At 39.6% G+C, this 27,630-nt stretch overlaps 7 protein-coding genes across 12 annotated transcripts; 4 read left to right on the forward strand and 3 right to left on the reverse strand.

Annotated features, from left to right (window-relative positions):
* The first annotated feature begins 65 nt into the window (after positions 1-65).
* On the forward strand, positions 66-4,222 carry LOC129584595 (mediator of RNA polymerase II transcription subunit 21-like). Of its 3 annotated transcripts, XM_055476823.1 has the most exons (6): positions 85-614; positions 695-954; positions 1,300-1,426; positions 1,584-1,684; positions 1,928-2,101; positions 2,935-3,071. In XM_055476823.1, exons 2-5 carry the CDS (start codon positions 913-915, stop codon positions 2,081-2,083), a joined length of 426 nt encoding a protein of 141 aa, XP_055332798.1. In that variant the 5' UTR covers positions 85-614; positions 695-912; the 3' UTR covers positions 2,084-2,101; positions 2,935-3,071. The 3 variants fall into 3 exon arrangements, with proteins under 3 accessions (XP_055332797.1, XP_055332798.1, XP_055332796.1); XM_055476822.1 differs by having other exon boundaries at positions 66-954; positions 2,848-2,986; XM_055476821.1 differs by lacking the exons at positions 85-614; positions 695-954; positions 1,300-1,426; positions 1,584-1,684 and having other exon boundaries at positions 1,966-2,101; positions 2,848-4,222.
* A 473-nt stretch (positions 4,223-4,695) lies between these two features.
* LOC129584470 (ribose-phosphate pyrophosphokinase 2-like) lies at positions 4,696-7,438 on the forward strand. Its single transcript, XM_055476641.1, has 8 exons — positions 4,696-4,970; positions 5,124-5,307; positions 5,408-5,506; positions 5,680-5,804; positions 6,100-6,239; positions 6,304-6,337; positions 6,410-6,569; positions 6,983-7,438. Exons 1-8 carry the CDS (start codon positions 4,714-4,716, stop codon positions 7,073-7,075), a joined length of 1,092 nt encoding a protein of 363 aa, XP_055332616.1. The 5' UTR covers positions 4,696-4,713; the 3' UTR covers positions 7,076-7,438.
* Positions 7,439-7,806: 368 nt separating this feature from the next.
* Positions 7,807-13,120, forward strand: LOC129584507 (sodium-independent sulfate anion transporter-like). 3 transcript variants are annotated; one of them, XM_055476692.1, is made up of 9 exons: positions 7,807-8,274; positions 8,521-8,860; positions 9,220-9,266; positions 9,729-9,939; positions 10,311-10,482; positions 10,575-10,699; positions 10,968-11,242; positions 11,556-12,036; positions 12,271-13,120. In XM_055476692.1, the coding sequence occupies exons 2-9, from the start codon at positions 8,551-8,553 to the stop codon at positions 12,738-12,740; spliced, it is 2,091 nt and encodes a 696-aa protein (XP_055332667.1). In that variant the 5' UTR covers positions 7,807-8,274; positions 8,521-8,550; the 3' UTR covers positions 12,741-13,120. The 3 variants fall into 3 exon arrangements, with proteins under 3 accessions (XP_055332667.1, XP_055332666.1, XP_055332665.1); XM_055476691.1 differs by having other exon boundaries at positions 8,548-8,860; positions 10,869-11,242; XM_055476690.1 differs by having other exon boundaries at positions 7,809-8,274; positions 10,869-11,242; positions 12,271-13,119.
* Positions 13,121-13,280: 160 nt separating this feature from the next.
* On the forward strand, positions 13,281-14,846 carry LOC129584509 (T-cell acute lymphocytic leukemia protein 1 homolog). Its single transcript, XM_055476695.1, has 2 exons — positions 13,281-13,705; positions 14,157-14,846. Exons 1-2 carry the CDS (start codon positions 13,511-13,513, stop codon positions 14,490-14,492), a joined length of 531 nt encoding a protein of 176 aa, XP_055332670.1. The 5' UTR covers positions 13,281-13,510; the 3' UTR covers positions 14,493-14,846.
* Positions 14,847-15,498: 652 nt separating this feature from the next.
* On the reverse strand, positions 15,499-18,623 carry LOC129584508 (uncharacterized). The gene is made up of 2 exons (XM_055476693.1): positions 18,168-18,623; positions 15,499-15,993 (listed from the first exon to the last, which is right to left on the reverse strand). The coding sequence occupies exons 1-2, from the start codon at positions 18,345-18,347 to the stop codon at positions 15,610-15,612; spliced, it is 564 nt and encodes a 187-aa protein (XP_055332668.1). The 5' UTR covers positions 18,348-18,623; the 3' UTR covers positions 15,499-15,609.
* Positions 18,624-20,107: 1,484 nt separating this feature from the next.
* Positions 20,108-22,927, reverse strand: LOC129584682 (transforming growth factor beta-1-induced transcript 1 protein-like). 2 transcript variants are annotated; one of them, XM_055476970.1, is made up of 4 exons: positions 22,708-22,927; positions 22,453-22,552; positions 20,868-21,101; positions 20,108-20,718 (listed from the first exon to the last, which is right to left on the reverse strand). In XM_055476970.1, exons 2-4 carry the CDS (start codon positions 22,504-22,506, stop codon positions 20,572-20,574), a joined length of 435 nt encoding a protein of 144 aa, XP_055332945.1. In that variant the 5' UTR covers positions 22,507-22,552; positions 22,708-22,927; the 3' UTR covers positions 20,108-20,571. The 2 variants fall into 2 exon arrangements, with proteins under 2 accessions (XP_055332945.1, XP_055332944.1); XM_055476969.1 differs by lacking the exon at positions 22,708-22,927 and having other exon boundaries at positions 20,109-20,718; positions 22,453-22,700.
* Positions 22,928-23,739: 812 nt separating this feature from the next.
* LOC129584645 (four and a half LIM domains protein 3-like) lies at positions 23,740-27,197 on the reverse strand. Its single transcript, XM_055476896.1, has 5 exons — positions 26,804-27,197; positions 26,456-26,734; positions 25,580-25,867; positions 24,370-24,603; positions 23,740-24,269 (listed from the first exon to the last, which is right to left on the reverse strand). The coding sequence occupies exons 1-5, from the start codon at positions 26,870-26,872 to the stop codon at positions 24,162-24,164; spliced, it is 978 nt and encodes a 325-aa protein (XP_055332871.1). The 5' UTR covers positions 26,873-27,197; the 3' UTR covers positions 23,740-24,161.
* Positions 27,198-27,630: the final 433 nt, after the last annotated feature.

Raw genomic sequence — 27,630 nt, forward strand, 5'->3', positions numbered from 1 at the left:
TTTTAGAGTAAATCTGACCTCGGGATAATTTTCAGCGCATTTTTCTGATATAGAAACCATTTTTCAAAATTTTTTTCGGAAGAAAAAATTTCTGACTGCCGGTGCCGCAAATACCATGGGCGGTTGCAATGACGCCACGAAAAAAATTTTTATTTTGGGGTTTCGAACACTTTTCCTAGGTAAATCGATATCGCTGATTCTGAATATGTTGTCAGAAAAATTGTGTTTGTTATAGGAAGGAAGTATTCTAAGTTTTAAAATTTTTGGAAAGATTTTGCAAAATGTTGTTTTTATCGAAAAAAATTATTTTTTTTCGAGCTGAAATATCTGTCTGATAATATATTCAGAATCAGCGATATCGATTTACCTAGAAAAGTGTTCGAAACCCCAAAATAGAAAAGTTTTTCGTGGCGCCATTCCAACCGCCCGAGGTATTTGAGGGGCGCATGGGGCACCGGCAGTCAGAAATTTTTTCTTCCGAAACAAATTTTCAAAAATGGTTTCTATATCAGAAAAATGCGCTGAAAATTATCCCGAGGTCAGATTTACTTTAAAAAAATGTCCCCAGGTCGTCAGGGGTCTCGTGGAGCCCCTGATAGTATCTATAATTAAAAGTAAGTAATGTTATTGACATTAATTGTTGTAAGTCTCTGGTAGCACTTAATAAACCTTATTACACATATAATATCTCTAGAGTGTAGGAACATGATGATGTGTTGAAATCCGCTAAAAATCCATTTCTTCGTGACTGTTTCCTCGGTTTGATACTCGTACTGCATCCAGCAGTCGCTTCTCTTGTATTTCATTGTGACATTTTGTGACTATCATCGTTTTTGCTTCGGTTTCTGAATCGTTTGATGTTACAAAAAGCCCTTCGTTGAAGTCCTTTCCTCACAATCAACGCGCGTTAAAATGTGTGACAGAATTACCCAGCTTCAGGACCATATTAACCAGGTATGCCAATCCGTTCATAGAACGAAATTTTTTGGATCTATGGCCGTTAAATACAGCTAATCTAGATGCACGATTGCGCATTGTATTACAAAAGTTTTTTTCGAGATACCTGATAAGGTTTTTGTTTTTTTTAAACCGTTTAGCTCTTTTTGAAAGAATCCAAACTTGACGCAGAAAGTCATCGTTTTAGGCTTTCAGCTAAACAGTTCGCTCTGTTAACAGATTAGACTGTTGTTGAACAAAAAATATTTCGTTTAAAAACATTTCGCACTCTATTTGTCGTGGTGAGTACGATGTTTCGGAGTTCTTGCTGACACTTGTTAATTGTTTTCATCATTTTATTAGTTGGCGGAGCAGATGTGTAATGCAATTGGAATTCTCCAGCAGACTGCACCCCCTTCATCGCTGCCGGGATTCGACAAACTGCTCTCCCCGTACGCCAAAACCGAAACTGGAGAAATACCACCTGAAGGTAATCATTAACGGTTATTTTCTGTTGATGCGATGTCAACATTTTTAGAGCAGTCTGAAGCAGAAAAACTTTGAATATGCGATTACTTTATAGGCGGAATTTTCCTGGTCAGAAGGTTGACTTATGATTTTGTATCCTTGAATTTTTCACTTTGTAGATTTCCCAGCTTTGTTCGCGACATTAATTACCCGATCCGCCAGGGATGTGGATTATCTGATTGATCAGCTGCCTGCAGATGATGCGAATCTGGAACTGCAGGTTGCAGCATTACATCTTCTATGAGAAAATGAGATTAAATTCCAAAGAATTCAAATAATACCGCATTGCTCACTTTGCACCTTTATAAAGCACATCGCTCGTTTTTTTATTATCGATATTAAGAAAATTGTTGTGTCGACAAGATTACACAAGTACAGTGCAGGGTTTACACTGGCTGTGCGGATTTTTGGTTTTTTGCATTACATACACGCATTTTACATGATGGCAGCTTTTAAATTGCAGATTAATGCGATCAAACGCACCGATGGACAGAGCAAAGACGCCGTTAGAAATTTGATGAGCACTGTCAAAAATGGTCACGATTTGCTGTCCCGCATTCAGGCTGCACTGGCGGATATTGCGGAATGCGAAATTCAGATTAGAAAATTGGACATCTAAGTCCACTGTCACTTTAAGGTGCGTTCCTTTAAAACTACCGATGTCCGTCTTCGAGCACCTTGAACTTACCCTTGGCAGATTTTGTAGCTGGGGTGGCTAGTTATTCATGCTGCAGTATTTATAATCTTTCGGTTTTTATGATTGGAAATTTTTAGAACTTTACTATGTAGTATGGCACACATTCCGCCTTCGGCCTTGGTCGAAGTTTGTAATCACATGCCGGTACCAGTTCCACAAAGTAACAGCAAAGATAGTCATTTATTATTGTGAGAATTTTAGAGTAGGAGAAGGGCTAGACAATAGACACCCCAAAAGTTACTAAATCGAATAACTGTTACTAAATCGTGTTTGCTGACAGTTCGCGATTTTGGGGGCATGAATATCCTGAATTAGATATGCATTTTATGCCGTTAAGAGATCTTAACATTTTGGTGGTTACCGGTACCGCTAGCGTTGGGTACTGTAGGTTGCGTATGATTCGGTACGAATATGAAATAGAAGATGATCGCACACTGACCATGTAAAACTAACTTGGATGAGCATGGGTTGTGCTATTTTAAGATCGGATTTGTGCTGAACCATGCTATAGAGTACTAGATACTACGGGCCTACGGCTGGTGTTTTCCTCTTGAGCCTTAGCTTTCTCAGTGGATTTTAATAGTACAGTGTTAGTGATAGGTTTTGAATTTGTAGAACTTTTCCGTAGTATTTCATACGTGTCCACTAGGTACTGCTAATTTCAGCATCACTTTAACATTCTGTAGTTTGTAACGATGTCCAGTCGGCCGTCGCAACCATATCGTCGCGCTTCTGAGGGCATTGCACAGTTTGACGTATCGTCTACATTTCAGAAAGAGCACAACCGTCTCCGAGAACGTCGTTCTGCCCGGTCACAAACGCAGCGTATCACGCAGCCCGTGGATAGTCCACCAACAGCGCGCGCACCCCCTCTTAAGAAACACGTGGAGGAACCGTTGACGATATTTGGATTTTTTGTGACCTTTGTTGTGCATTTATGCCGAAGATACGTGTTATTCCAACCGCGGTTCAAAGCACCGCTGTATTTATTTATCGTGTTCCTTGGTTCGTCGTTGGGGGACCTCTTTCGCCCTCAGAAAAGTCTGTACTTGGCTCGTCCGGGAAATGCCGTATCGGTGTGGCTTGTGCAGTTTGCACCGTATTGGACCATTCTGCTCCTCTTACCATTTGTTCTGCTGACGTCATACATATATTGTGGAGGGAAAGTGAAGAAAATCCTGCGGAACATCTCGCGCTTGTTGATTATTTTCATTGTTCACAAGTTAGTTTTGAGATCCTTCGATAAATTCCAGACATTCTCCGCGTTTTGCTCTAATGAAGATTACGGAAATCAAAAGAGCTGTGTCGGACACGGCCACCGCTGGATGTCGTTCGATGTATCTGATGATGCGTTCTCGTTGATATTCCTCACTCTGGTCATTATGGAGGAATTGATGTGCTTTTCTCGCTGGGAAGAACTGGACTATGCGTTGAAAAGATCGCCGATGGATGTGTTGGTGTCACCGGAACAATCTAGCACGAATGCCATGTTCGTCAGGGATCGGTATTTTACGCTGAATGGTGTTATTCAGGCGGTGTTTATCGCATTGACTCTCCTTTGTATCATCTGGGATGTGATGCTTGTTATGACCGTTTTTTACTATCAAAGTTTGCCGCAGAAATTGTCCGCAGCGCTGGTCGCTGAAGGAGTTTGGTTTGTGACATATCATCTATGGTATCCGCGTGCGTGGCCTTATCTGCCGGGATTGGGAATTATCAGGAATTTAAGGATAGCAGCGCTTCGGAAATTTTGATCTACAAATCAAATGGGATGATTTGACTCATTTGAGTGTATATTTCTGTTCAATGTAAAATGCGTTTTACGTTGCATTAATTACAGTTTTTGATTGTAAGAGTGATTACGTTCTGCATAAAACTGTTATAATTATGTATAACTATTGTCACTTTACATTTTGAGAAGTGTCGTCGTGTTCGGATGCGGTTGCTCATACATTAAGATAGCAAATGTGTGTGTTTAATTTGTAATTTGTGCACTTGTCAGTATGGTCGCCTAACAGACTCACTCGTTTCTATAATTCGGGTTTGCTAAAAAAGTGAATGGACGCCTAAATTGTATGAACGTTAACAAGTGCACACCAACCAACGACCGTACTTACTAGTAGAAAAGCAAAAACAAGTTTTTTATTAACTGTAGTATATGGACGCTGGCATTGTTGAAAGAGATCCGCCAGTTAAAGGTTATAACAACTAAAAATAAGGATTGAAAGGCGCCCTAGACACTTCTACCACCTGTGTGACAATGTTGCTAGTGCGAAGCTGCTAACTAGTACTAGTAAGTATAAATAAGTATAATTACTTAATAGACTTCCTAAATGAATTTTAAAAACATATTAAGCAACTGTTTTTAGAAAAAGTATGAAAAAACAGAAATGATTTATCGTTAGAAAACCTTTTTTAAATACACTTACTCGCACATTTTGAGGATAGCGAAACAAAATTCTGCAGAAGGGGACGAATTCCCTGTAGCCAATTAAGCGCCCTGTGCTCATCAAAAGGCGAAGCGAGTTGTTGCAACTTGGCTGCCTGAGCCTATGTTTCAGCTTCTTCGAAATATAGGCGGTTTTGTTGTTATCTTTTGGCCATGCACGTCTGTGCTTCTAGTTATGAGCGACGCACTGCTTGAAACTAGTTCAAAATCAGCTCCCAGAGGTTCTAACTCCACGAAAATGCCGAATATTAAGTTATTTTGTGGATCATCCCATCCAGATCTGGCTCGGAAGATCGCCGAGCGCCTGGGCATTGATCTATCCAAAGCATCGCTCAAGAAATTCAGCAACCAGGAGACATCGTAAGAAATTTTGGATAAACCGTACCCGCCAAATTTTGTTTGGTACTTTGGTGGACTTGAGCCCCAGCCACTAATGCTTCCCTGGATAATAATTGGATTAATTTTTGTGAGCAACGATTTCATTTTCTTGATGATGAATTGTTGCAATTGTAGTGTGGAAATTGGTGAGTCCGTTCGCGGCGAAGATGTGTACATTATCCAGACCGGATCAGGCGAGATCAATGATCACCTTATGGAGCTCTTGATTATGATCAATGCCTGCAAGATAGCATCAGCATATCGGGTAACAGCAGTCATTCCTTCCTTCCCGTACGCCAGGCAGGACAAGAAGGACAAAGTACGTGCTTCTTATTTTTTTCTGCATCTTGTCTGCTTTGAAAAATATTTTAGATCAACTTGGACATTGTAAATTGGTTGTCAGAATTTAAATTTTTCAGTCACGCGCTCCAATTTCTGCCAAATTAGTCGCCAATATGCTGTCCGTAGCTGGTGCGGATCACATAATTACAATGGATCTTCATGCCTCGCAAATTCAGGTGAGTGAAAAGTGGAAAATCTTGGAGTGGGCATCGGTGTTGGTTGGATTGCCTTTGATTTGGCTTTGAATTTTAAAATAAATCCTTGTTTCGTGTACGCTGCTAATTCAGTGAGACCACGAACATCGTCAAATTATTATTATTTACATTTAGAAAGTTTGGATTTTTTACAGGGATTTTTTGATATACCCGTGGATAATTTATTTGCTGAACCAGCAATAATTAAATGGATCCAGGATAACATCGCAGATTGGCGTGCCAGTATTATTGTTTCTCCTGATGCCGGAGGCGCAAAAAGGTGCAGTTAATGTTTATAACAAAATCTATCATGTGTCTGGTTCCCGTCTGATGTTTGCCTGAAGTGGAATACGCATCCAACTTTTAGCCATAATTTCGAAGTGGTGTGCTGGCTAGCTTTTTTGCATATATATAGTGCTCAGGTCAGATGAAGATATCCAGAATGCCAGATGCACAGTAGTTAGGTATCAAGTATTAGCGGTAAATAAATGTCCATGAAATTCGTATGGATTTGAAACCGCATGATCATTTGGTTGGAGTAACTGAATGACGAAATTAGGGTATAATGTCCACAGGGTGACGGCTATCGCTGATCGATTAAATGTCGATTTCGCCCTGATTCACAAGGAACGCAAGCGGGCTAACGAAGTGTCTTCTATGGTTCTTGTGGGTGATGTGAAGGACAGAGTGGCCATTTTGGTGGACGACATGGCCGGTGTGTGGGTAGATTATCTGCTATCTTATTATGTTATCCTTATCGGTTGTTTTTGTTCCGCTAGATACTTGCGGTACGGTATGTTTGGCGGCAGAGAAGTAAGTTAATGCTCGGTCAAAATGGAATTTATTTGACTTTCTTTGTACGTGACACTATATATGTTGGCGCAGGTTAGTGGAAGCTAACGCTAAGAAGGTTTATGCCATTGCCACACACGGAATATTCTCGGGCCCGGCCCTGGAACGGGTGAAGCGGTCTAGTTTCGAAGCGGTGGTCGTGACGAACACTATTCCCCAAATTCAGCGAATGCGTGAATGCAGCAAAATTCAGGTATTATAATGGAGTTTTAAAACTCCACAGTACTGTATAATGTTAATGTGATTCTGTTTGGAGCAGCCGAGCAGGAATAGCATTTACAGAAACCTGATTGTTCTCGCTATACAGAGTAGTACAACTAGATCTCTGTTGTCAATATAATTTTAAAATTTCTTTTTCGAGATTTTGGTGTGTTGCGCAAGTTGCAAATTCTGAAAAACAAAACTGAATTCTGAATTCATTTGGGAACACTTGTACTTTGTTTGATGGTTGTACATATAATGCACGCGTATATTTCGGAATTTTGTTTTCTTTTCAAGTATTTTTTTAAAATCTTGGGTAAGACTGCCGGCCCATTACTACACTACTGTTATGGGGTTACCTGTAACTTACAAGGTTTTGTTTTAATAAGAAGTATCGTTTTGCAGGTAATCGATGTGTCCTCAATGTTCGCCGAATCGATCCGTCGCACGCACAACGGGGAATCAGTATCGTATCTGTTCACCCATGTTCCCATGTGATTGACCTTAGACCTCGCTGCAGTTCAGTACTTTCAATCCACGTGATGCGTTACCTTCAATTCAGGCCGCCTATACGTATCCCGCATCTTGTGAATGCCCGAATACTGCATTGTTTGTTTGATTTTTCCATTTCTGCGTATGTTGATTTTATTGTGACAATCCGAATTCCGTTTTAGTTGGGTTTGGTTGTACCCGGAATTTTGAATAACCAGACTGAGCGATTCTGAAGTTCTGTTCAAACGTTTTATTTGTTATTGTTGAAACACGATTTTTTGTTATTCGAACTGTTTCTCTTGCTGGATGTTGCTTTTCGACGGGGATAAGTTTCGCTAGAAGCCCGAAATAAAGAAAAACGCACCTTTATGCTTGCAGGGAATTTTCTGTAAGTAGCGATTGTAAGCTAAAACAGAATCAATCTATAGAATATGTGTTCTTTTCAATCGTGAGAAAAAAGTGTGCATAATGTTGCTGCAGTTACTGACGGTACACAAATATTAGGAATACTTAACTGTTATCACGAATAACCTGGGCGCATTTTTAGTGCAATTTTTCACATCAGGTGGAATATAATTAATGACTGAAATCAAGCGAAACTGTTAAAACCAATGCGAAGTCATGTCCTGAAGGCAGATGCCAGATGGATATTACGATTATTAGCGACTTCCACATGTATGTCTACTTCTACTGCAGTTGTGCCGTACTTCAATATTATTATTTCGATATACAACAGTACTCAAATACTACCTAGTATGTGCAACATTACATTCAGTAAGGTTCTATAACTTGCTGACCAACCGGTTTCAAGACATATTTTCGGTAGAAAAGCTCTGATTTTCATCATATGTATGTTAAGCACTGCAAGTTTGCACAGAGGAAGAAAATATTCAACTTCGGTTAGGAATTTGGTTGCAATAAATCTCGGAATTTGTAATGCTTTGTCATTGTTTCATTAAATATAAGCATATGCCCAGGATGAAAAGAAAGCAGAAGTTACAACTTGCTTTTTGAACTCCAGTTTGGTACTTATACGAGTACTGTTTTGGTTCAAATTTCCCAGCCGACCAGGCTAAATCATTTTATATCACTATTACAATTTAATAATTGTTGTGCCAAATGTGTCAGCAAGTTTTTCTTATTTTCTATGCTGTGGTTTAAAGGAAAATATTTTGGTTTCATTCAGTGGCACTGCTCAGCGTTAGGTGAGTTTATCATGGTCAGTTCTTGTACTATACCGAGATGATGATTACTGAAAATATGCGCTTCTTTTGCAATTTCCATTTTTTTACTAAAACAGTTGCAGTAAAATCGAATACATGAAGATTGAAGAGACCAGTTTACAACTTCGTTAATAATTAACATTATTATTAGTACAGCTAGATGTACTGCGCAAAGTCGATCCCAGCGTAGTGCCTTCTAGTTTCTTATGTTTTATTTGATTTTCGCAGGTTTTATCATAGTTTTTCATCGTACAGAAAATGTCCACTTCCGTACTTCTAAATGGTTTTGGAAGACCTGAAAGTGCCCCACCAATAAACCTGGATAACGACACCGGCGGCGGCAGCCGATGGGAAGTTCGTAGTGAAGAAAACTGCACTTGTTATGTAGGGGATGGAGCGCAGTCAGCAAGGGGTCAATCGTGCAGAGACTGGAAGAGGAAACTGCGCCGGTTCTGCTCCATAGAAAGCTGGAGACGCCGTCTGCCCATTACACTATGGCTGCCTAAATACTCCTTGCAGGATCTAAAAGGAGATTTAATCGCCGGTTTAACCGTCGGGATGACGACAGGTACATATGCAGTTAATAAAACTGTACAAGCCGTCCTCAAATTTTCTGAATCTCGAGCTCACTATAAATCTGTAGGTGAGCATACTCGTATTAGGAAATGTTAGGTACTCCCAGGATGTGTTTCAAATTTTTGCTAATGAAACTGTTCATATGCTCGGTTTTTGTTAATTATCAGTTCAATAACTTCAATTAGTTTACTTATGGGCATAAGTTGTCATAAACACGTAAAACCAACGCAATTCCGTAAGCTACTACGTAATTGTTTGTTTAATTTGTTATTGATGTATACTAAGGAAATACCTACGTAGGCCCAAGCAAGGGCACAGATGGATTTATTACTGTGTTGTTATATTTTACAGTGCCACAAGCTTTGGCGTATGCTCAGATTGCCGATCTACCGCCTGAGGTAGGCACTTAAAAAATATGTACTTACTTACCTATTTAACGCCATAAAAAGACAACCAAATTCGTGCGCTTCTGAAGCGATTGTGCCCTTTCGCTGGTCAGCGAATTATAAGCATTTTTATCGTACGCAAATTACTCTGTTAAAATGATTCAGTATTTGCTTAATTTGTAAAATTATTGAAAACGCAACAGTAACAACTATACAGCAACTTCCGATGGCTTTTACTATTTAAATAACTGTCAAAATTTCTGGATCAAACCACATATACTGCTTGAACAGCATTCAAAGTACAACAAGGTCCAAAATTTTTGTGAACGTTCCATGAGGTCATAAACTGGCTTCGATATCAAAATAACGAAAGAATCGGTGTGATCACTGTGCTTTGCTTAAAAATTGTTGAATTTTGTAAGTGTTGTAATGTGCTTGTACACCGCACTGCACATTATTGTGTAATTAATTTAGTATGGATTATACTCGTCGTTCATGGCTTGTTTCGCTTACGGTCTGTTTGGGACGTCCAAAGACCTTACACTGGGAGTAACGGCTGTAATATCGCTGCTCACCTCCGAATGCATTCCCGGAAAAGCAGATATGTACGAGCGTACGCGGTACGCAGTATTATTGGCGTTTCTTGTCGGTGTGTTCCAGATCGCCATGGGCGTCTTCCGCCTAGGTATGCTCGTATATCATCCAGGCCGTATTTCATTGTGAAACGATCAGGGCACGTGTGTTTTGATCGACTCGTGGTCAAAGTTTAAAAATTATCCTTAAGTGCTTTATCATAAAAGGTCAACAAAATATATACCTACATAATTAATTTAGCCTAGATATTCTATAGCAAAGGTTTCGCACAAAGACACTCTTCTATTTAAGCAGATTCTCTTCTTAGTCCTTTTCCTGTCAAATTGTTTGCATATATTTAATAATGTCTTGCAAAATCTTGTACAGGTATCGTTATAATTTTTTGTAAGTTTGTAGTAATGTTATTGTACACTTTTGCGTACGTTGTGAGCTGCAGTACATTTGATAATATCACTCTTGCAGGTTTTCTTTTTAATCTCGTGTCCCACCCGGTTCTCAGCGGATTTACAACAGCCTCAGCGTTTGTGATCATGTTTAGTCAGATTAAAAATCTACTGGGCATCCCGGGCGGACACACGACGGACACAGTCATGCAGCAAGGGACGCATTATGTCATGAACATTCATAACTTAAGGTCCGGTCCATGCTCCTTATCGTCATATACTGTTGAACGTATTTGTCGGCAGCCAGCGGCTTAATTGTGTTACAATTACAATATCACTTTAGGGGGTGGGATTTATTAATGGGAACATGTTGCATAAGTGGATTGGTCATTTTCCGAATGATCAAGATACCTAGGAAATCTCATGCTGGAAGCTTCGTCCGGGAAACATGGAGGATTATTGTGGCAGGCAAGAAGACTACTACAAAAATCGTATTCAATCATGATCAGATACACCACCTTTAACCGTATAAATGTTTAAAGCCGTTTTTACATTAATCTAAGAAACTTTATGTTAAAACGAAACGCTATGTTAAAGATCAGATTTTCAGTTGCATAAAGGTCATTCTTTTTGGCAGCTCGCTACGGTGTCGTAGTAATCATTGCCACCCTAGTGGCATTCCTTTTACAACGCTATGGGTATCCGGTACTATCTTTAACTGCCGATGTTAATACAGCGCTGCCACCTTTAGCGCCGCCAAAATTTTCATGGAATAACCAAACCACAGCCGAAAACATCGAAGACATGCTGTCCGGATTACCATTTGTTGCCCTGATTAGCGCAATGGAAACTATTGCCATTGCCAAAGCATTTGGCAATAAATTTGGGTATGCAGTGGATGCAACGCAGGAACTAATGGCCATTGGCGTGGCAAACTTCCTTTCTTCCTTCGTATCGGCGTACCCTGTAGCCGGAAGCTTTACCAAATCTTCCTTAAATGCTCAAAGCGGTGTAAGTGATAAAATACCAGATTTTATCTTCGCATAACACAATTTACGGCTTTAAAATCGTGCCGTACGATGTCGAAAGTTAAATTTTTCCTGTTTACCCGGTAATTTATCTGCACATTATGTACGTAGTAATAGTGTAGCACTACCGTATTTGATCACGTTATTTCTCTTGCATATTCTACCGGTACAAATGTAAAGAATATTACTTAAAATTGTGCGCAATGTTTTCGTAATTACAGAAAACGTTCTTCGACAAATCTTGTATTAACATTTTTTTGGTAATGTATAAGGCTTTTTATGAGCATTTTCCATAGGTACGGACGCCTTTTGGTTGTTTTGTCACCGGATTCTTTGTCATTGTTGCTCAACTTACGATGGCCCAGGCCTTCTGTTACGTTCCGAAAGCGGCTTTGGGTGCAGTGATCCTTGTGTCGGTGGTTATGCTTATCGATGTCAAAATCATAAAAGAACTGTGGCAAAGCAACCGAATCGAACTCATCCCGCTTTTTGGAACAATAACTTTTAGTGTCTTCTTTGGCGTCGACTACGGTTTTTTAGCTGGGATCTCTTTCTCCTTCGCAGTGGTCATGTACATGCTAACAAAACCACGGTTACGCTTACAGTGTCGAACACGAATTTATATGGACCGCGAACAGCCAAGTCTTACCAGGAAAGTTATCAATATACAAGTGAGGCCGGATGGAAGAATTTTCTTCCCGGCTACAGAACCTTTTAAAAGGTACCTTATCAATCGCGTGCCGGATGGGTGCCATATCAAACGACAAGGAGCGTTAGGTACACAAAAATTCGGGTCTAACCTTATAGTTCTAAAAATATGTTGCTGAATGAATTTTTGAACATTATAAAACATTCGTATTTGAGCTGTTGTCTGCCTGTCATTTTTTAGGTCAGTGCAGATAATAATTATGCTTGTACGACTGTCATTTTTCAAAGCAAATTTAATCAAACATTTGATAATGCAGTACGCATTAGAACTTTGTATAGAAACTTAATCTATCTGTAATTTAGAACCGCTACTCCAGAAGTTGAGTGTGCAAAGGGAAGAACAAGACAAAAACGGTGACATCGACTCTCCAAAACATCTTGCTAGAGACACCAAAGAAGATAATATAATATCGCCGTCTACCAATTTACTGCAGCAGCCTAAGCAGACTGTTATTTTTTCCGGCGCTGATTTAGCAAAGATTGACTTCACGTCGCTGATGTCCTTGCACACTGTTGTGAGCAAATTTCTCAGTGCCGGCTATGCAGCCTACTTCGTTAAGACATCCGTGAGTACACTGCGGATAATTTTGCCAAAGGATCAAAAGGTTCTAATTCCGGCCGGCAAAAAGTCCAGCGAACTGATTACTTTACTGGTTGCACCCTTGAGTTGGCGGGATCGTACTATGTCGGTGCCGGTTGTAATCGACATGGAGGACCTGGACGAGATCAACCTCGTGGAGCCCATGCGAGCTAAAAACCCGAATATCACATAATAGTTTAAGATTGTTCACGGTGCTCCGACAGTCATGCTTAGTAGAACACACGGTCACATTAAACTATGATACGCGTATTATATTTCTGCGCCAAAATTAATAAATTATTAGATCACATTGATGTTCTGATTTTTCAGTAAAACCCAGCTAAATATTTATATTGTATCAATTAGTGCAGGTAAATAACGTGATCGTCACTGGTGAGCCATTTAGCAATTTAAAAAATTTATATTGGCAGACAGTTAGGGTGACCTTTCCTTATCTCTGCAAGTTTCTTTGGCTTTTGCTGTACACTTATCAGAGAGAGATGATTACTTAATTAGTTTTGCAATATCCGGATTTTGCATCATGTTGGCAATAAATTTATGTGCCAGTAAGGCGTACAGCTGAGTCTGGACAGCGGCGATTTGAACATGATCGTTGCACTGTGAACCAATTAATGAGCGAAACCACACCCAGTGTCTGGGATATACATACAATTGTATAAACACACCATTTTGTGGTAAGTGCAATAATAATATGTGTATAGATGCAGTTGCATTAACACCCACGAGCTTTTACTTATTAGCGGATGACGCCAAAGTTTATTTACAAATTACAGTGGAAATACAGCAGAGTGATTTAATTTGCTATCAGTCTATCAAGTTGTGCTCTGTAGTAGACATTTTCGACAATCATTTGCCCGCGGCTGGCTCGATCTACAGTAAAATCAACTTTGCTTATCCAAAGGTTTCCTTTTTTATAAATTGTTGGCGTTTCTGTACTGTATTATGGAAAACAAAGATTCCGATGCGTATATCGATGATGACGCGTTATTTGTTATTTCGGAAGTTGTGATCGATTCAGAACCCTCAGATGAACTGGAATCGTCGCAGACGGCCGCATCGCCGACCACCCCGATAAAAAAGCGACGGAATTCAAATGAAAGGGAAAGATGGCGGCATCGTAACGTCAACACCGCCTACGTAAGTGTTCTGTGCTAAATTGCAAAATACGTGTTTCGTTAAGCGGCTGTTACAGTTTACTACATGTCATTATTACTCGAACACCTCAAAGCATCATAGATTTATGCTAGAAAAGCTAAAGTCATCCAATTGCAAAACTAATTTGATTGCAAAAGTTTCTGACGTTTGGTATATACAAAGTATTGTGCGAAGGTTTGTCAGTTTGCTGTATACTTTTATACTTAATAAACAGCTATAAATTACTAATACTTGAACTAAATATATGTAGCGTCTTTAAATCTTCTTACTTGTTAGAATAATTTTATACGACGAAATAAGTATGGATTATAAGTGTAAACTAGGCCGTGTTGTTCTACTTTATCTTTATATGCACAAGTATTCGACATCAAAGCTTTCGCATGCTTATACTCATCAGGTCTACCGCTTATACGCTTAATGAATATTTTTTCAGGAGAGTCTGGGAAAATTACTACCTGTATATCCTCTTAACAAAAAGTTGAAAAAGAAAGAAATTCTTGTCAGATCCATCAAATACATCAAAGTTCTCCAGCGCGTTCTGCAGACGTTGGATAACCACCAGAAAACGCGCAACGGTGAAAAGATTTCGACTACTCTAAGCGACGACATGCGTCCAATCTACGCAGTGGACAGTGCCTGCTCACCGGCGACCTTATCGGATTCTTCACCGGCAGCCAGTCCTGAGGACCTTACGCAATATACCGGCTCCAGTAGTGATTCATCAGATGAACTGGATCAGCTACTGTTTGATCTACAGTCCATCTCCTAATTGCCATATGCCACGTCAGGACAAGACTGACCGGCGCCTTGACCTTTGTCCAACAATCAGCTGTTCATCGGGTTAATGCATAACTGACGACAATTTCTGATACGAATGTATATATATTACTCATGGTCTTCACGACATTTTTGACTTGTGTTTAAACCTCGCAGTGTATGTGTGTATGCTGTCGTTAAGCGATGCAGATCTAATCGGGTATAGTGTTTCTTGACACATGCACAGACATTAAACTTTGATACTTTCGCCACGCGTCGTCCCTGGCTGGAAGCGCTGCGTCGCCGGCCACGCTGGGTTTGTTTATGTTGAATAGTTCCATGCTTTAGGTATCTGATCGGCTATTAGGGTCGCGTTTATGGTTAATTAGCGCAGTGATGGGTGTGCATATAATGTGCTTGCGCAGGGCAAAATTGCAGTTGCTACTGCTACTGTTATTGCACTTAAACATAAAATCTCAACCGCACAGTAAAAGCGAGCTATCCGAGTTGCGATGGCAAAAGTAATCTTTTGAAAATATAGCGCTGTTGCACGTAAACCGGGACATTGCGTGAACCATGAATTAATTACGATATAAGCCAAGTACTTTAATTATGTATTGGGGTGATAGTTTCTATGGTCAGAGTGCGCAAATGGTACATTAATTACGCAACTGAAGTTCGCATAACTAACGCGGTCGACAGATCGATCCAAAATGTTGTTTACAATTTATAGTGTGGAAGTGTAAAAATGTGCGGAATGATTTATGGTTTATCCTGTCGCTCTTACGCAAAGAGTATTGTTATGGATTCACATAGTCCAGGGAATTGTAGGGTCATCGGGAGCAGGGTGCTGAGTTGCGGCAGTGTCTAGTTACGCGATATGTGTATAGCAGAATAATGAATTAATATTATATATTGTTTTTATTTAGTTTACTGAGTACTGTATAACATATGTAGGTAAGTAAACTATATATTAATTTTCCAGTTATGGAATTTAGTAGAACAAATCATGTGCGAGGTAGCATTTTTGTTGATCAGCGCAGTCACCTTTCAGTCATAGAGAATAATAAAGTCATGGTATACACTATACCGTATGTATAAACCTATTCCACCAGTTTAATATTTCATTATTATCCAGTAACTTTTCTTCCAAACCTCCCAAAACAGGAAACGGGATTCATGTAGCACAATTTGGTACTTTTATTGGTGACTAGCTCCTTGACGACGGGGTCTGTGGCAGTGGCAGTCGGGTCGGGTTTAAAAGATAAATCGGCTAAATAGGCTTTATCGCTATAAATCCACGGGAGTGCACCGCGCGGATGCGGCCGCAGGCGTTTGTTCGCAATGGCATTCCTTACCCGCTGCATCAGCGGAGCAAAGGCCTGCATGGATTGCGGATTGATCTGGGAACGGCGCGCCACCTGGAAATACGCCGGCACTACTTCCGCTGGTGGTGTGTATAATTCAGGAAGCGAGCCAATTTTCCACAGGGCGTTTGTCTGATGGACCGGCGACTGCAAATTGCATTGTTAGTGACTTTTTATAATTTGACACGATTATCGACGCGGATAATCTTCAAAAAAAAGAAAACGTTTCACAGGGCGCCTTTTCGTTGAGCACATTGTATATGTTTCTAAGTTTCTCAATTTGTTGGGGGCGATTTGTAACGAATAAGTGATTAACCCATTCATGCACAGGTGTAATAATTGGGCCGGATGGCTTTAAAAGGCATTATTATTAATTGTAGTACCAGAGTAACAAAACTGTTTGTAGGACAAACGTTAATCTCGACTAATGGTTCCTAGTGTGCTCTAAGACGTCAAACTCTGAATAAGCGTTTAAGCATAACTCACGGCACTGGTCGAACTGCATTTAAACTGAACTGGTTTATATGGACGCAGAACGCTGGACGCTCCTTAGTGCATTATCGTTATTATACTCTAAAAAGCTCGACACGCGCTATTGCTGCAGATTACTTCGAAGGAAATATATGTAATAAGATCATTCACCAATGTGATCTCCCGTAAAAAATTAGCGTGATTGGACTTTTTGGTTTTATTAAAAGTGCAGGTGTGTCCGATACGGTTTGAATGCATTTCAGTATTTTCAGTTACTTTTTTATAGTAGATAACTTAGCGATATCGGTATCAACGGTGCTAGCTGACCTTACAGAACACCTCACAAATCACAAATGATCTGCTGAGCTATTATAGTTAATAAATTAAACGACGTACATATGTAAAGATAATAGGAATTGCTACTGCACACACTATCCAGTAAAACGACACAATAAGTAATATTAATGGTACAGAAATTTGTTGATACAAATAGTTAGCCAGTGAAGGCCTTACGTAATTTCTTCGATGTGTTATATTTTGTAAAGCTTATTCGATATTATATGCAGTAAAACGCCAAGGAATCTCAATTTTACTCCAGATAAAAGATAGTGTTCTGCTGTAGTATCTGTACATATATATCACAACAGCAGGGTGGTCAGAACAGGCTTATAAAAGTATTTTATTTCCGTACAGCAACGTGAGATATGTATCGGACAATTATGGTTGCATACGATACTGCTATTACTGCGACATCCGAGTCAGCAGCGACAGTATAATTTTACAAGATGACGCTTGCGTGTCCTTTTGATAGACAAATTATTTTTGCAGTAATAGAGTTTTCAATCGGAAGTGGCCTTCACCTTGTCGTTCTTGTGTGCCGGTAATTGCATTGCGCATGTATACAAATTTCACAGGAAAAAATGTATCCTTTAAATCAAGTGAGTATTTGCTAGCGAGTGGCGACTGCAATCATTTTAATGGCTCCAGTATATACCGACTACGCAAGCGACCTTTTGTTTAACTAAATATCAGTTAAGAGTTTTTGCCAAAAAAACTGTATTCGAACGAATTAGAAATAACAAATGGAGTTTATTGCCTGCATGTACCGAAACGCATATTAGTGCATATTTCATCTGTTGAGAATAGGTCTTTGAAAAAAATAGATTCAACTTACATACTCTGTCTTCTTGCATTTAGCTACAGCCTATACATATAGAAATACATAATTCTTGTTGTTACTCTACCCGAGTAGGGTTCGTACTTTGCTCGATGAATTGATTACTTCTGTGTGCTGTAGTAGTCTCGAATTACGAACATTTTTATTGAAAAAGTTCTGTAAAGGTTAAACGGAAAATTTACAGACAGATTTTGTAATTCAAAGTTCATTTTATGCGGCTTGCAGAAAAAATATGTTCCTATATTTATCATTTAGAAAATTCCGAGTGAATGCAGTGTGCGGTATACATTCGAAATTGATTTACGAGTATGTTAGTTTTACCCTACGAAGGTTATTTACAACCTAACACAACATTGACTGTGATTCACTATTATTGCACTCCTACATGAGTTTTCAGTTTGGCATGCCATCTGCAATTACGGTAAATATGCTGAAGATAAAAAACAAAAACATTTATTTAAGAGCGCGATTATCCCCATAAAAAACAAAATCAGCTACATAATAATTATTACCAACGCAATTAGCTATAGCCTATAAGCGTAGTTAACTGTTCTCCCTGGCGGTCACATTATATTAAAATTTGTATTTCTAAGTTTTAAATTAGCCAGTTTTAAATTTTTTAATTTTAAATTTTACAGTAGAAGGTTATCTTTAAATATTCTTTAATTAGTACCTCATCGAAACTGTTTCCGGTTGTCCAGTCCAGAGGCGTCCATTTCCCGCCGATATCATCATCATTATTTCTCGCTCTTTCACCGGTACACATCATGGGCCACATAAGTACCACGAGCAGGCTGCAGTAGCAAACTGTCCAAACATTTTTCAACAGCACCGGAAAAACCGATCGCATCATGAATTACTCGTACAATAAAAAACACTTTGACGCTCAGCATATGATTGTCTTATCCGGCTCATTCACGCCCGTTGTTAGATTTACAATGATAATGTTTTATGGTTTTAACCTATGTAATTCACAAAAATTCGTATGACAAGCAAACTCGGTGCTGGCCCATGCGATTATAAAGTCTTATTTTGCCAAAGCAGAGAGTCGATTAATATTTTTATACAGAAATGCGTTGAAAATAAGATGTGCGTTCGAACATGATTTATTCAAATCCGTTCTCAAAACACAAAACACTCGGGACCCTCTCTAATCTTCTTGGTTTTCATTCCAGCTTCCGGTACAGCTGTACAGTACGTACGTACAAATGCTGCTCAGTGTTACCGAATTCTATTCTAATATGTATATGATGATCCTCTATTCCTGTGCGCAGTTCGTGTGTTCTACGGATTATAGGTTGCTGGCATCGTTTGACCGCTTGGCATACCGACTGTAACCGACACAAGAAGGGTGATGCGTATATATTTTGTTGGCTTGTTTCTCCCGTAATGTTTTTGCGTCATTCGGGACATACAAGAAGTAAGTAGCAAGTACACGTTCAAGGGGACACAACATTAACTAATACTTTTCTTATATCGGTTACAGGCTTACAGCAGTCCCGATTCCCACTGGGACGGTTTGGTTTCCAGCAAGTTATCGACAGTATCATGTTTTAACGATGCACTCATACGTACATGGAGAAAACACCTTTGACGGCGTTAATCTGTGCTGGGCCGCTTAAACGATTCCTGATACTTTTACGTAAGCACAACTCCCTTTTGCCAATGTAGCAGGATCCTCCGGTATCCTAATCTTTTTTACGTTGAAAGGAGACAATGTGTTTACCAAAACGTGCGAGAAACATGTCATGTTTGACATTTAAGTTTACCATGTGATTTTGGATAAAGAAAACGTTCTTATGCTGTTATTAATCACCTCCTCCATAATCCATTGTATATCTATATATTGTAATATCTACTCGATTAGCACTGCACCATCCCAAATGCCGGTATCTACTATCTATATACGTGCAAATGCCGATTAGGGCAACGCGACCACACGTGTTTGTGGATTTTGTATGCTCTCTGGATAGACTGAATGCACAAAATCAATCTTTCAAAGTGGTTAATTAACTTTTATCTTCCTTGTATAACCCGTAAAAGCATATCGTTTGTTTCCCAATAAAATTAATTTAAGCCTTCGAAACGTAATCGAACTTTTCTTTAGCGCTTAACAATAACCGGATAGTAGTTATTTGTTATAACTACAAACGGATCAATATAACTATTTTTGTACAAGAGCGGTGTCTTGAAATAATTTTTCTAGGGGATCTATGGATGATTACGACCGTATTTTATCATATACAGTACATCTCTTTGTAGCAGCTCTTTTATTACTGCCCGACAGCAGCTCTGTTGATGGCCGCTGGCTGATCAAGTTCAGCTGACGGTCGATTTATGTTGTACCATAGTGAAAAGATATATATTGCTTTTCAGTGAACCTAGTAGTCACCCTACTAATGCCATGTGATTTTACTAATGCCATAATTACTGCCATGGGTCTACAATACATAATTATATTGGTTATAGAACATTTCGAACCGATTTTCTCCCTCCCGCAGGGCTATGGATTTAAGGGACCAGAATTTTACCAATCAACATGGATTTGTCTTTTCCTGAAACAGTGGCCAACTATTGAGCAACGTGCCATAAGCAACATATTCATATGAATTTTAATATCAGCGGTATTTAAGGCATCGTACAAATCCAACAGAAAAGCCGGTACTTTCTTTGCTGACCAATCAATCCCGTACAAGTACTTAATCTCCTTTAAATCTGTGCTTTATGGAATATAGCCGCATCAAATTAAAGTGCAATTCGAAAGCCCAAACCGGACGCAACATCGCATATATATAACACCGCGAGCCAAAAATTAAAGCACCATGCATGAAAATCATAAATGCACTCGTATGCAACCAAATATCTGCTTATCATTAATTTTTGTGATCTCAAAGCATTTCAGTATGTATACAAATGACGTGAAATTCGTAGCTGCTTCAGAAAATGCGTTACTTCGAGTTACAGTGGTAATTATACTAATTAAAATTCCTTCCGTCATTAAGCCAAATGAAACGACGTTGATGTAACGCGACGGATATATGTAATTACGCCACATTTAGCGTAAAAGCCCATTTAATTCAGCCTTCGCGCACCATGGTCTCCGTTGCACCGACGCCCTGTGCAGGGCGGCGCGTTTCCTCAATCGCGCACTGGTGACAGTAAGGACGACCATCCACAGTAAAATAGCTGCGTTCCTGATCTTGAACAAACGGAAACTTGCAGTTCTGCAAAAGGAAAACGAATCAATACGGCATAAATAACTAAGTGCATATGTAATTTCAGCGGTAATTATGTACTCTTCCAACAGTTTAAGCGTTCAAGTGTATTTTCGCATAATACAAAACAATAAATGATAATAAAGAAAAATATGTACCGTGCATGTAAAGCAGTCTGGGTGAAGATAACCAAATTTGGTCTTGACTTTGACATCGGCCACGGGATACTGACAGGCTTCGCAACGCGGTGAACGCTCGGCCAGACAGCGATCGCACAATGGATGCTGATTTTCCCACAGACTAAACGGACCGTTCAGACGGTCGTGGCAGCCGGTACAGTGCAGGCATTGCGGATGGTAAAACCGGTTTACTTCCGGAATTCCCAAATGTTCCTGCATACAAAAAACAAAACCGCAATTATAATGCTGGAATTAACAATAAGCAATCTTTCAATAAACACATGTTGCGAATCAGTACGCGTATGCAATAATTGTGCTTCCTACAGTAACTGTCTGGGTTGCGGTGTAGTGCGACCTATTAAAAATTGGATTCGTGCACCTCGAAGAAAGCTTAAGTGCCTGTTTTTATTTTACTATGCAAATTACAGGCTATATATAACGGTGAAAAAATTAACCCAGTGCGCCATTCGCTAACAAGGCAGTTTAGAAACATTGGCTTCCCATACGAAAAATACTCTATAGCTACATACTGGGTAGGTTCACAATCAGAAGGTCAGCAAAAGCTCTTGTTACTTCGCTATATAGATTATTGCATTATGAAAGAGTGGTAAGAGTGCATGTTTTCACATAACTGCTAATTCAGCTAGTGTGATTGCCTAAATAGGGATAAAGCAAAAACTTTGTAGTAAACAAACTTTGCCAAACCAAAGTAAAGCTGCGTGTATGGAATTATCAGTACGGACTAATGCAGAAATATCGTTACTTATGGAGTAAATATCGTTACATATGGAGTAAATAACTAATTGTAAGACAAAGCTTTGTAAAATCCGCCACCTCTTTACTGACAAGAAAAAGGCAGGGAGCGGTATGTCAGCAAATTGCGGTTGGTATTGCAGTACGGAAGTAGAAGGTAAAGAAAACATCACTTAATCTAATTTATTATTGCCATTCAATATGCTGGACGTTCGGATTCCGTTCACGAGCTCCATTTATCGATCGCTTTTAAAGTTAAATTTCATAAATTCGCAGAGTAAACTGATCCATCACACATTACATTCCACTGGCGATTTATCTTTCGGCTGTGCCATTATCAGCTGTAATAACTGTTTTATCGGGCACGGCGAAACGTTAAAAAAATGTGAACAGAACTATAGTTTACTACTAACCATGATCTAATTTCAAACTGCAGCACAAAATAGATAATAGAACTACAACTAGTCTCAAACTTGTTCCAGTATCTTATGCTGCTGCGCGTGTATTTTGGTGAACGGCTTCTACAGATACATTTTCTGCTAATGCTAATGAGTGTACAACAAAATCCGTAATTTGTTTGAAATATGTACATGTAGTCAGTTACAGTATCTGGTTTCCATAAAACCATTCGACATGCATTAGACATTTTACAATACAGTAGCTCCCCATAATGTAAAAACCGCAAGTGACATGCAAGCAGCTAACAATTAAATGACTGCCGTAACTTTTAAGGTACATTAGCAAAAGCTTCGAAATTTGTGAGATTAGCGACATTAATTATTCAATCGCGTATGGCAAGTTGGCAACATACCTGATCGCGGAAAATGGGTTGGCTGCATCCGCTGCATGGATAGTTCGACGCCATTTTCGCTGATTATAGGAACGCAGGAAAATGTCGGTTAAACCGTAATCTAAACAGCGGTTCTTCAGAATAATTTTTGAAAGGACTTCTACGAGTAGTCGGTGGTACAACCCGCTTTCGAAAATAACGTTTATAGACTGATGAGTGCTCTAGAAGCCAGTTTTCGAGCTGGAGCTAGCGTTGTTGTATGGTCTGTAGACTTACGTAAAGCACCGGAAGGCATGCTTTACGGCTAGCGCTTGTGTGACTTATGGACAACATGAATTCAGCACATAAAATACAAATTATTCCATAAGCACTCTGTCGATTGAATGGTGCGCAGTGCGTAGAATGCCAATAGAATCTATGCATCAATACACTGCCGGCTGTCACCGAAAAATGTTGCCGATGCTCACAATCAGATGGAATCGGCTCATTATTTTTTAAACTGCTTATAACCGAACATGATTTAAAGTTGTACTGGTGAGCAGTAACCACTTATAAAATCCGTGTTAGGATTATCAGTACAGATATCAAACTACTGTTAACTGTATTGCACAGTGTAGAGTGTTTCATGGACTTGAATATTAAGGTAACTCGCAATCGCAGTTCGAAAATGGACGTGTCGATTTCAGTAATATTTACTCATTAATGAATAATTTTGTGTGAAACCATCTTTCGTTAATTTCTTGCAAAGACTGCTGTTAATTTTGTACAAAAATAATTACAAAATCCAGACCAGTTAGTAGGAAAATTGTAATGGTTTGTTTTCGTCTCCATGGCTCAGTCAGACCATTAGGCAAGATACTGTACAATACCTATGACACAGCGTTAACCGCAATCGCTGAGCGAGAACTACAAATAATTATATACAGCGAAACACTTGTCTTGCATGACTTATACAATAATGTGCAATTGCGCTTACAGATGCCTTTGACATAAGTAATTTATTGATTTTATACACCTCCGGATCATCGGCAATAAAATATATAATTACAGTGAAAAGTACTGTAAACACAATACCAAGATAGTAATTTTATCAGAGGTACGGCGGCTTGCAGTATCTTTGGTACATTTGCTTTGATGCCGGCATTCGGTGCCAGACTTTTTTGTGGCGCGCAAACGTAAGCTGTAAAATTTAGTGTCTATATGCGAAGCAGAATGACTTCATTTACATAAACAATGACTTTTATTGGAATCGTTTGTGTTGTTTCTGGGCACAACTATCCGATACAGAGGTGCAGTTTTACGATACAATTTAATATTCTAGTGACAATAGTTTTAATGCGATATAGTCAGAAAGGCATTTCAATCGCTGCAACAAAACTATTCATATTATCCATATACCGATACAACCAGCCAAATTCTATAAAAAAAGTGGTATATGTCTGTAAATGCAAATGCAAACGTAAATGCAAACAATATGACATATGCCATCGAAAAACGTATATCCGCTTATAATATGTAAGTATTGTATATACAGATTTCAGCTGGATAAGCGAATAAACATGGCAGTATACATGATGCCGATATCTCGCTTATTTACTTTAACGTACAACAGAAATACAGTTGTCTCTAATTTTAGCAGCTGACTACAAAATATAATTTATATAACCGTCATAGCCTCTATATTTAAGTACACAGAAAGAAAAGCGTTACATCATAAGTTTATATTAGTTTCAATTGACAACCGGTATCCCCGCCGCCTCCACGTCGTGCTTGCAATACGGCTGGCCCTGGACATTGAAATATTCACGGCCCATGCGATGCAGCATTTCATGGCAAACCTGTCGAACCACTTGTCAATTATTGTTATTATCGCACAAAATTTTCAAACGGAAATCTATCCAAGCACACACAAACATACATAATAGCTACATAACTTACGGCGCAGACGAAGCATTCCGGATGCCAGAAGGCGTTTAGCGCTTTAACCTGTTGATTGGGAATCGGTTGTGCACAGCCCTGGCATTTCGGTGCAATGTGGCCCAGGTAGCAGGCATCACAGCAGGCTTGTTCTTTGCGCCAGTAAAACGGACTCTGGATGTTGGTGTTGCATTCGTTACAATTTAGACAACCCAAATGCCAGTAACGATTCAGCGCTGTCACTCTGACGCACGGCTACAATTAGACAAACATTCGGTGATTGATTACCACTGTAGTTCGTACGCAGCCGTATTAATTACACCGCAAGTCAAACGAAGATAAAATTTTGTTTCAGCAAATAAAAAGGGTGCGACAATATCTATTACACTACATGTTTACGGCCGCCGAAGCATGCGGCACGAAACACTATGTATTATTCAAAAATTGTAATACCTGTGCCGGTTTTGGGGCGCATAAGGCACATTTACAGCTGCCGAAAAATTCGTATACATGTGTTTGTAAGTTTTTATAGCTGATAGGTATAATTGTATATAGAACGTGTGATTAAGATTAAGTAAAATTTGATCTAAATACAATTTTTCTATATGAGAAAAACGAAATCGTCTCCACTGCAATAAGATAAGGCTAGGAAAAAAACCAGACAACGCGGTATAATCGACAAATTTATGTATTCTGGCTATGGCATTGTGGGCTAAATGTTGAAGGCTCGAGTGGATAACAGCAGTAATTCGACAATGTGCAACAACTGTCATTTCTTCACGTCGAGCGAATCCGCCACAATTTGAGTACGCCCTAACCTGAAGAGTTTCTGTTGTCACAAAAGCAAAAAATTATGCGAGCAAGTGGACTTGGACATGCTTCATATGCCGCACACAATTTACCGGCAAAAGACGCATCACACAAACATTAACCTGTGCATCACGACTATATTGTGCATTTGTTAACATACCGAAAATATTGTTATGGTGGTACTCAACACCCAAAATGCTAGTTAATGTATTTGCAGCTGCAATATCTGGCACCTATGGAAAATAAACTTGTCTAAGAATTTTCAAAACCCATTTACATCATGTACTACCATCCCACCGCAGCTGTCAGTTGAAAATTAGAACGATGAACGCCTGACGGTGGTAATTTGACACATTCTGGCTGGAAATTGTAAAAAATCTGTTGGCATGCTTACAGTCTTCTTAGTGTTACTACTACGTACCTCAGTGAAGAGCACCGTTTTGCCGCAACCGTCACACGAGCTCCATCCGGCCGTGCTGAAGCAGTCTTCATGGTACGAGCGACCGGCCAGTTCCAGGCGTGTGCCTTTGGTGATCGGTTTGCTGCATCCATCACATACCGGCGATTTGCGCTCCAAGTTCTCGTTGTAGCAGTTATCGCACCACGGTCGTCCGTTCTCCGCATGGAACTTCTCCGGCACTGCGCCGCCACAGCTCGCACAGCGAAAGCAGTCGCGATGGAATCGCTGGCCCAGAGCCTCAACAATTGGCTGTTAAAAAACAGAAAAAGTCAACTTTAGTATAATTAATGGTACGCTGAATACTTAGCGACTGTTGAGCATCATTACTGAGATGTTTTCTAAATCCCGGCTAATGATTTTTCTTAATTTTCGGAGATTTTTAAAATAAACCACATGCGCAGTATTATAATTAGCACTTCAGAAATTTCTATAAATAGTGCTGCGCAAACGCGTCTTAATATTTATTACTGATTTTCTTTTGTAAGTTATGTTAATTACAGAGTACGTGAATTGCAATGAAGTCTGCAAAGAGCGCAAACAGAAAATACATCCATCGCACACTGATAATTAAAGTTTTTTCTTCGTGCATGTATTTGAATAAAATAATAAATAAATCGTTAAAGCTCCGATCACTTTATCTGAAATTTTTGGAATGCAGAAGGCATGCCGAGTGTATCATAAAGCCCAGTATTTACATAAACAGCAATAAACATGATGCATAATAAATTTATGAACGCGTATCAGTCGGCACAATGCCGGCTGTTTGTTGGCATCGGTTAAACAATTTTGATTTACAAGCCAAATTTGATAAGGGTAAATCATAATGATAAAACATACCTCCTCATAGGCAATCATTGATTTGCATCCATCGCAGGTGCCTTGACTGAGCTTCTTGGAGCAGGCCTCGTGAAATGTCCTCCCATCGTCAGTCTTAACGATCGTCTCCGATATGGGTTCACCGCAGTCGGCACAGCGCGGCGCATGCTTTTCCCGAAAACACTCCGCACACCAGGGCGCTCCGTTGACCGGGTGGAAATCTTTCTCCACCGGCTTCTGACAGTTGACGCAGACGAAGCAGTTCTTATGATATTTCTTGTTCATCGCCTCCACAACAGGCTACAAAAAACAAACAGCAGACTAATGCAACCGGAAACAGTTGTAATATTTAAGTAGTATCAGCCGTACCTCTTTTCCATCGATTTTCGTTCCGCAGCCTGCGCATTTCTCTCCCTTGGATTTCGATTTGGGCCCCATGGAATGATCGGTTTACAATACAAGAAGCAAGATGCAACACAAACAAAAAGGGATATTATAAGCAGGAATTCACACTAGAATATGCACTATAGGTCAGGATTTGCAACATGCATATGGCGCACAATTTTTGGTTAAAAAGAGTTAGGGTTGTCGCGCTACGAGCTAAAGAGTGTATCCGATAAATATTAGCGATTGCGATAAAATACTCTATCAAGTATTGCAGCAGAAAACTTGCTGACTGGCCGGTTTACACACCAGTGGCAGTGGGTGCGTACCACATTGGATTTCTACAAGTCTATGACGCGCCGTCGACTCGGCAGTTCCGCAGTCTGCAGATTATCGATTGCCGGTTTCCGGTCGGGTTGCTGCGAGAGCGCGAAAAACGGCGAGGTGCAGTTGTAGTGTGTCTGTCTGCATGTAAGTGTGAATCGAAAATTCCAATCTCCGACATGGATTATTTATACGACAAATATTCCATTCTGCATTGCTGGATAAATGTCAGGACTGTTTAATACGAGCAGCAATGTTTTTTCGTACAAGTACATACAGCAGCAGTTCCACTCGTACTACTCGAGCGCAGAAGCGGCATCTTTTACCGGATATTAAACAAACTCCGATCATGGAAAATTGTTCAAGAAATCCAAATTTTCAGTTGTGTTAAACTTTGTGATGTGAAGAGTAAGCGCCCAACGTTCGGACGCAAGACGACATAAAAAAAAAATACACATAATAATTCAAATTTAAATTATCAGTACACT

The sequence above is a fragment of the Paramacrobiotus metropolitanus genome, unplaced genomic scaffold (genome assembly GCF_019649055.1).
Source record: "Paramacrobiotus metropolitanus isolate TYO unplaced genomic scaffold, Prichtersi_v1.0 Parri_scaffold0000014, whole genome shotgun sequence".
In the NCBI taxonomy this organism is placed as follows: domain Eukaryota; kingdom Metazoa; phylum Tardigrada; class Eutardigrada; order Parachela; family Macrobiotidae; genus Paramacrobiotus; species Paramacrobiotus metropolitanus.

Bases quoted from the DNA above. Each gene is read 5' to 3' on its own strand.
- LOC129584595 (XM_055476821.1), top strand. From the start codon at position 2,857: ATGTCCAGTCGGCCGTCGCAACCATATCGTCGCGCTTCTGAGGGCATT.
- LOC129584470 (XM_055476641.1), top strand. From the start codon at position 4,714: ATGTTTCAGCTTCTTCGAAATATAGGCGGTTTTGTTGTTATCTTTTGG. The intron at 5,308-5,407 runs GTACGTGCTTCT...TAAATTTTTCAG, and splicing joins GGCAGGACAAGAAGGACAAA to TCACGCGCTCCAATTTCTGC. The intron at 5,507-5,679 runs GTGAGTGAAAAG...GATTTTTTACAG, and splicing joins TTCATGCCTCGCAAATTCAG to GGATTTTTTGATATACCCGT.
- LOC129584507 (XM_055476691.1), top strand. From the start codon at position 8,551: ATGTCCACTTCCGTACTTCTAAATGGTTTTGGAAGACCTGAAAGTGCC. The intron at 11,243-11,555 runs GTAAGTGATAAA...CATTTTCCATAG, and splicing joins CCTTAAATGCTCAAAGCGGT to GTACGGACGCCTTTTGGTTG. The intron at 12,037-12,270 runs GTACACAAAAAT...TCTGTAATTTAG, and splicing joins CAAACGACAAGGAGCGTTAG to AACCGCTACTCCAGAAGTTG.
- LOC129584509 (XM_055476695.1), top strand. From the start codon at position 13,511: ATGGAAAACAAAGATTCCGATGCGTATATCGATGATGACGCGTTATTT. The intron at 13,706-14,156 runs GTAAGTGTTCTG...ATATTTTTTCAG, and splicing joins GTAACGTCAACACCGCCTAC to GAGAGTCTGGGAAAATTACT.
- LOC129584508 (XM_055476693.1), bottom strand. From the start codon at position 18,347: ATGATGCGATCGGTTTTTCCGGTGCTGTTGAAAAATGTTTGGACAGTT. The intron at 15,994-18,167 runs GTACTAATTAAA...TGCAATTTGCAG, and splicing joins CCGGAAACAGTTTCGATGAG to TCGCCGGTCCATCAGACAAA.
- LOC129584682 (XM_055476970.1), bottom strand. From the start codon at position 22,506: ATGGCGTCGAACTATCCATGCAGCGGATGCAGCCAACCCATTTTCCGC. The intron at 21,102-22,452 runs GTATGTTGCCAA...TTTTGTATGCAG, and splicing joins AACCCATTTTCCGCGATCAG to GAACATTTGGGAATTCCGGA. The intron at 20,719-20,867 runs GTACATATTTTT...TTCCTTTTGCAG, and splicing joins CAGACTGCTTTACATGCACG to AACTGCAAGTTTCCGTTTGT.
- LOC129584645 (XM_055476896.1), bottom strand. From the start codon at position 26,872: ATGGGGCCCAAATCGAAATCCAAGGGAGAGAAATGCGCAGGCTGCGGA. The intron at 25,868-26,455 runs GTATGTTTTATC...GTTTTTTAACAG, and splicing joins CAATGATTGCCTATGAGGAG to CCAATTGTTGAGGCTCTGGG. The intron at 24,270-24,369 runs GTAAGTTATGTA...GTGGTTCGACAG, and splicing joins CGGAATGCTTCGTCTGCGCC to GTTTGCCATGAAATGCTGCA.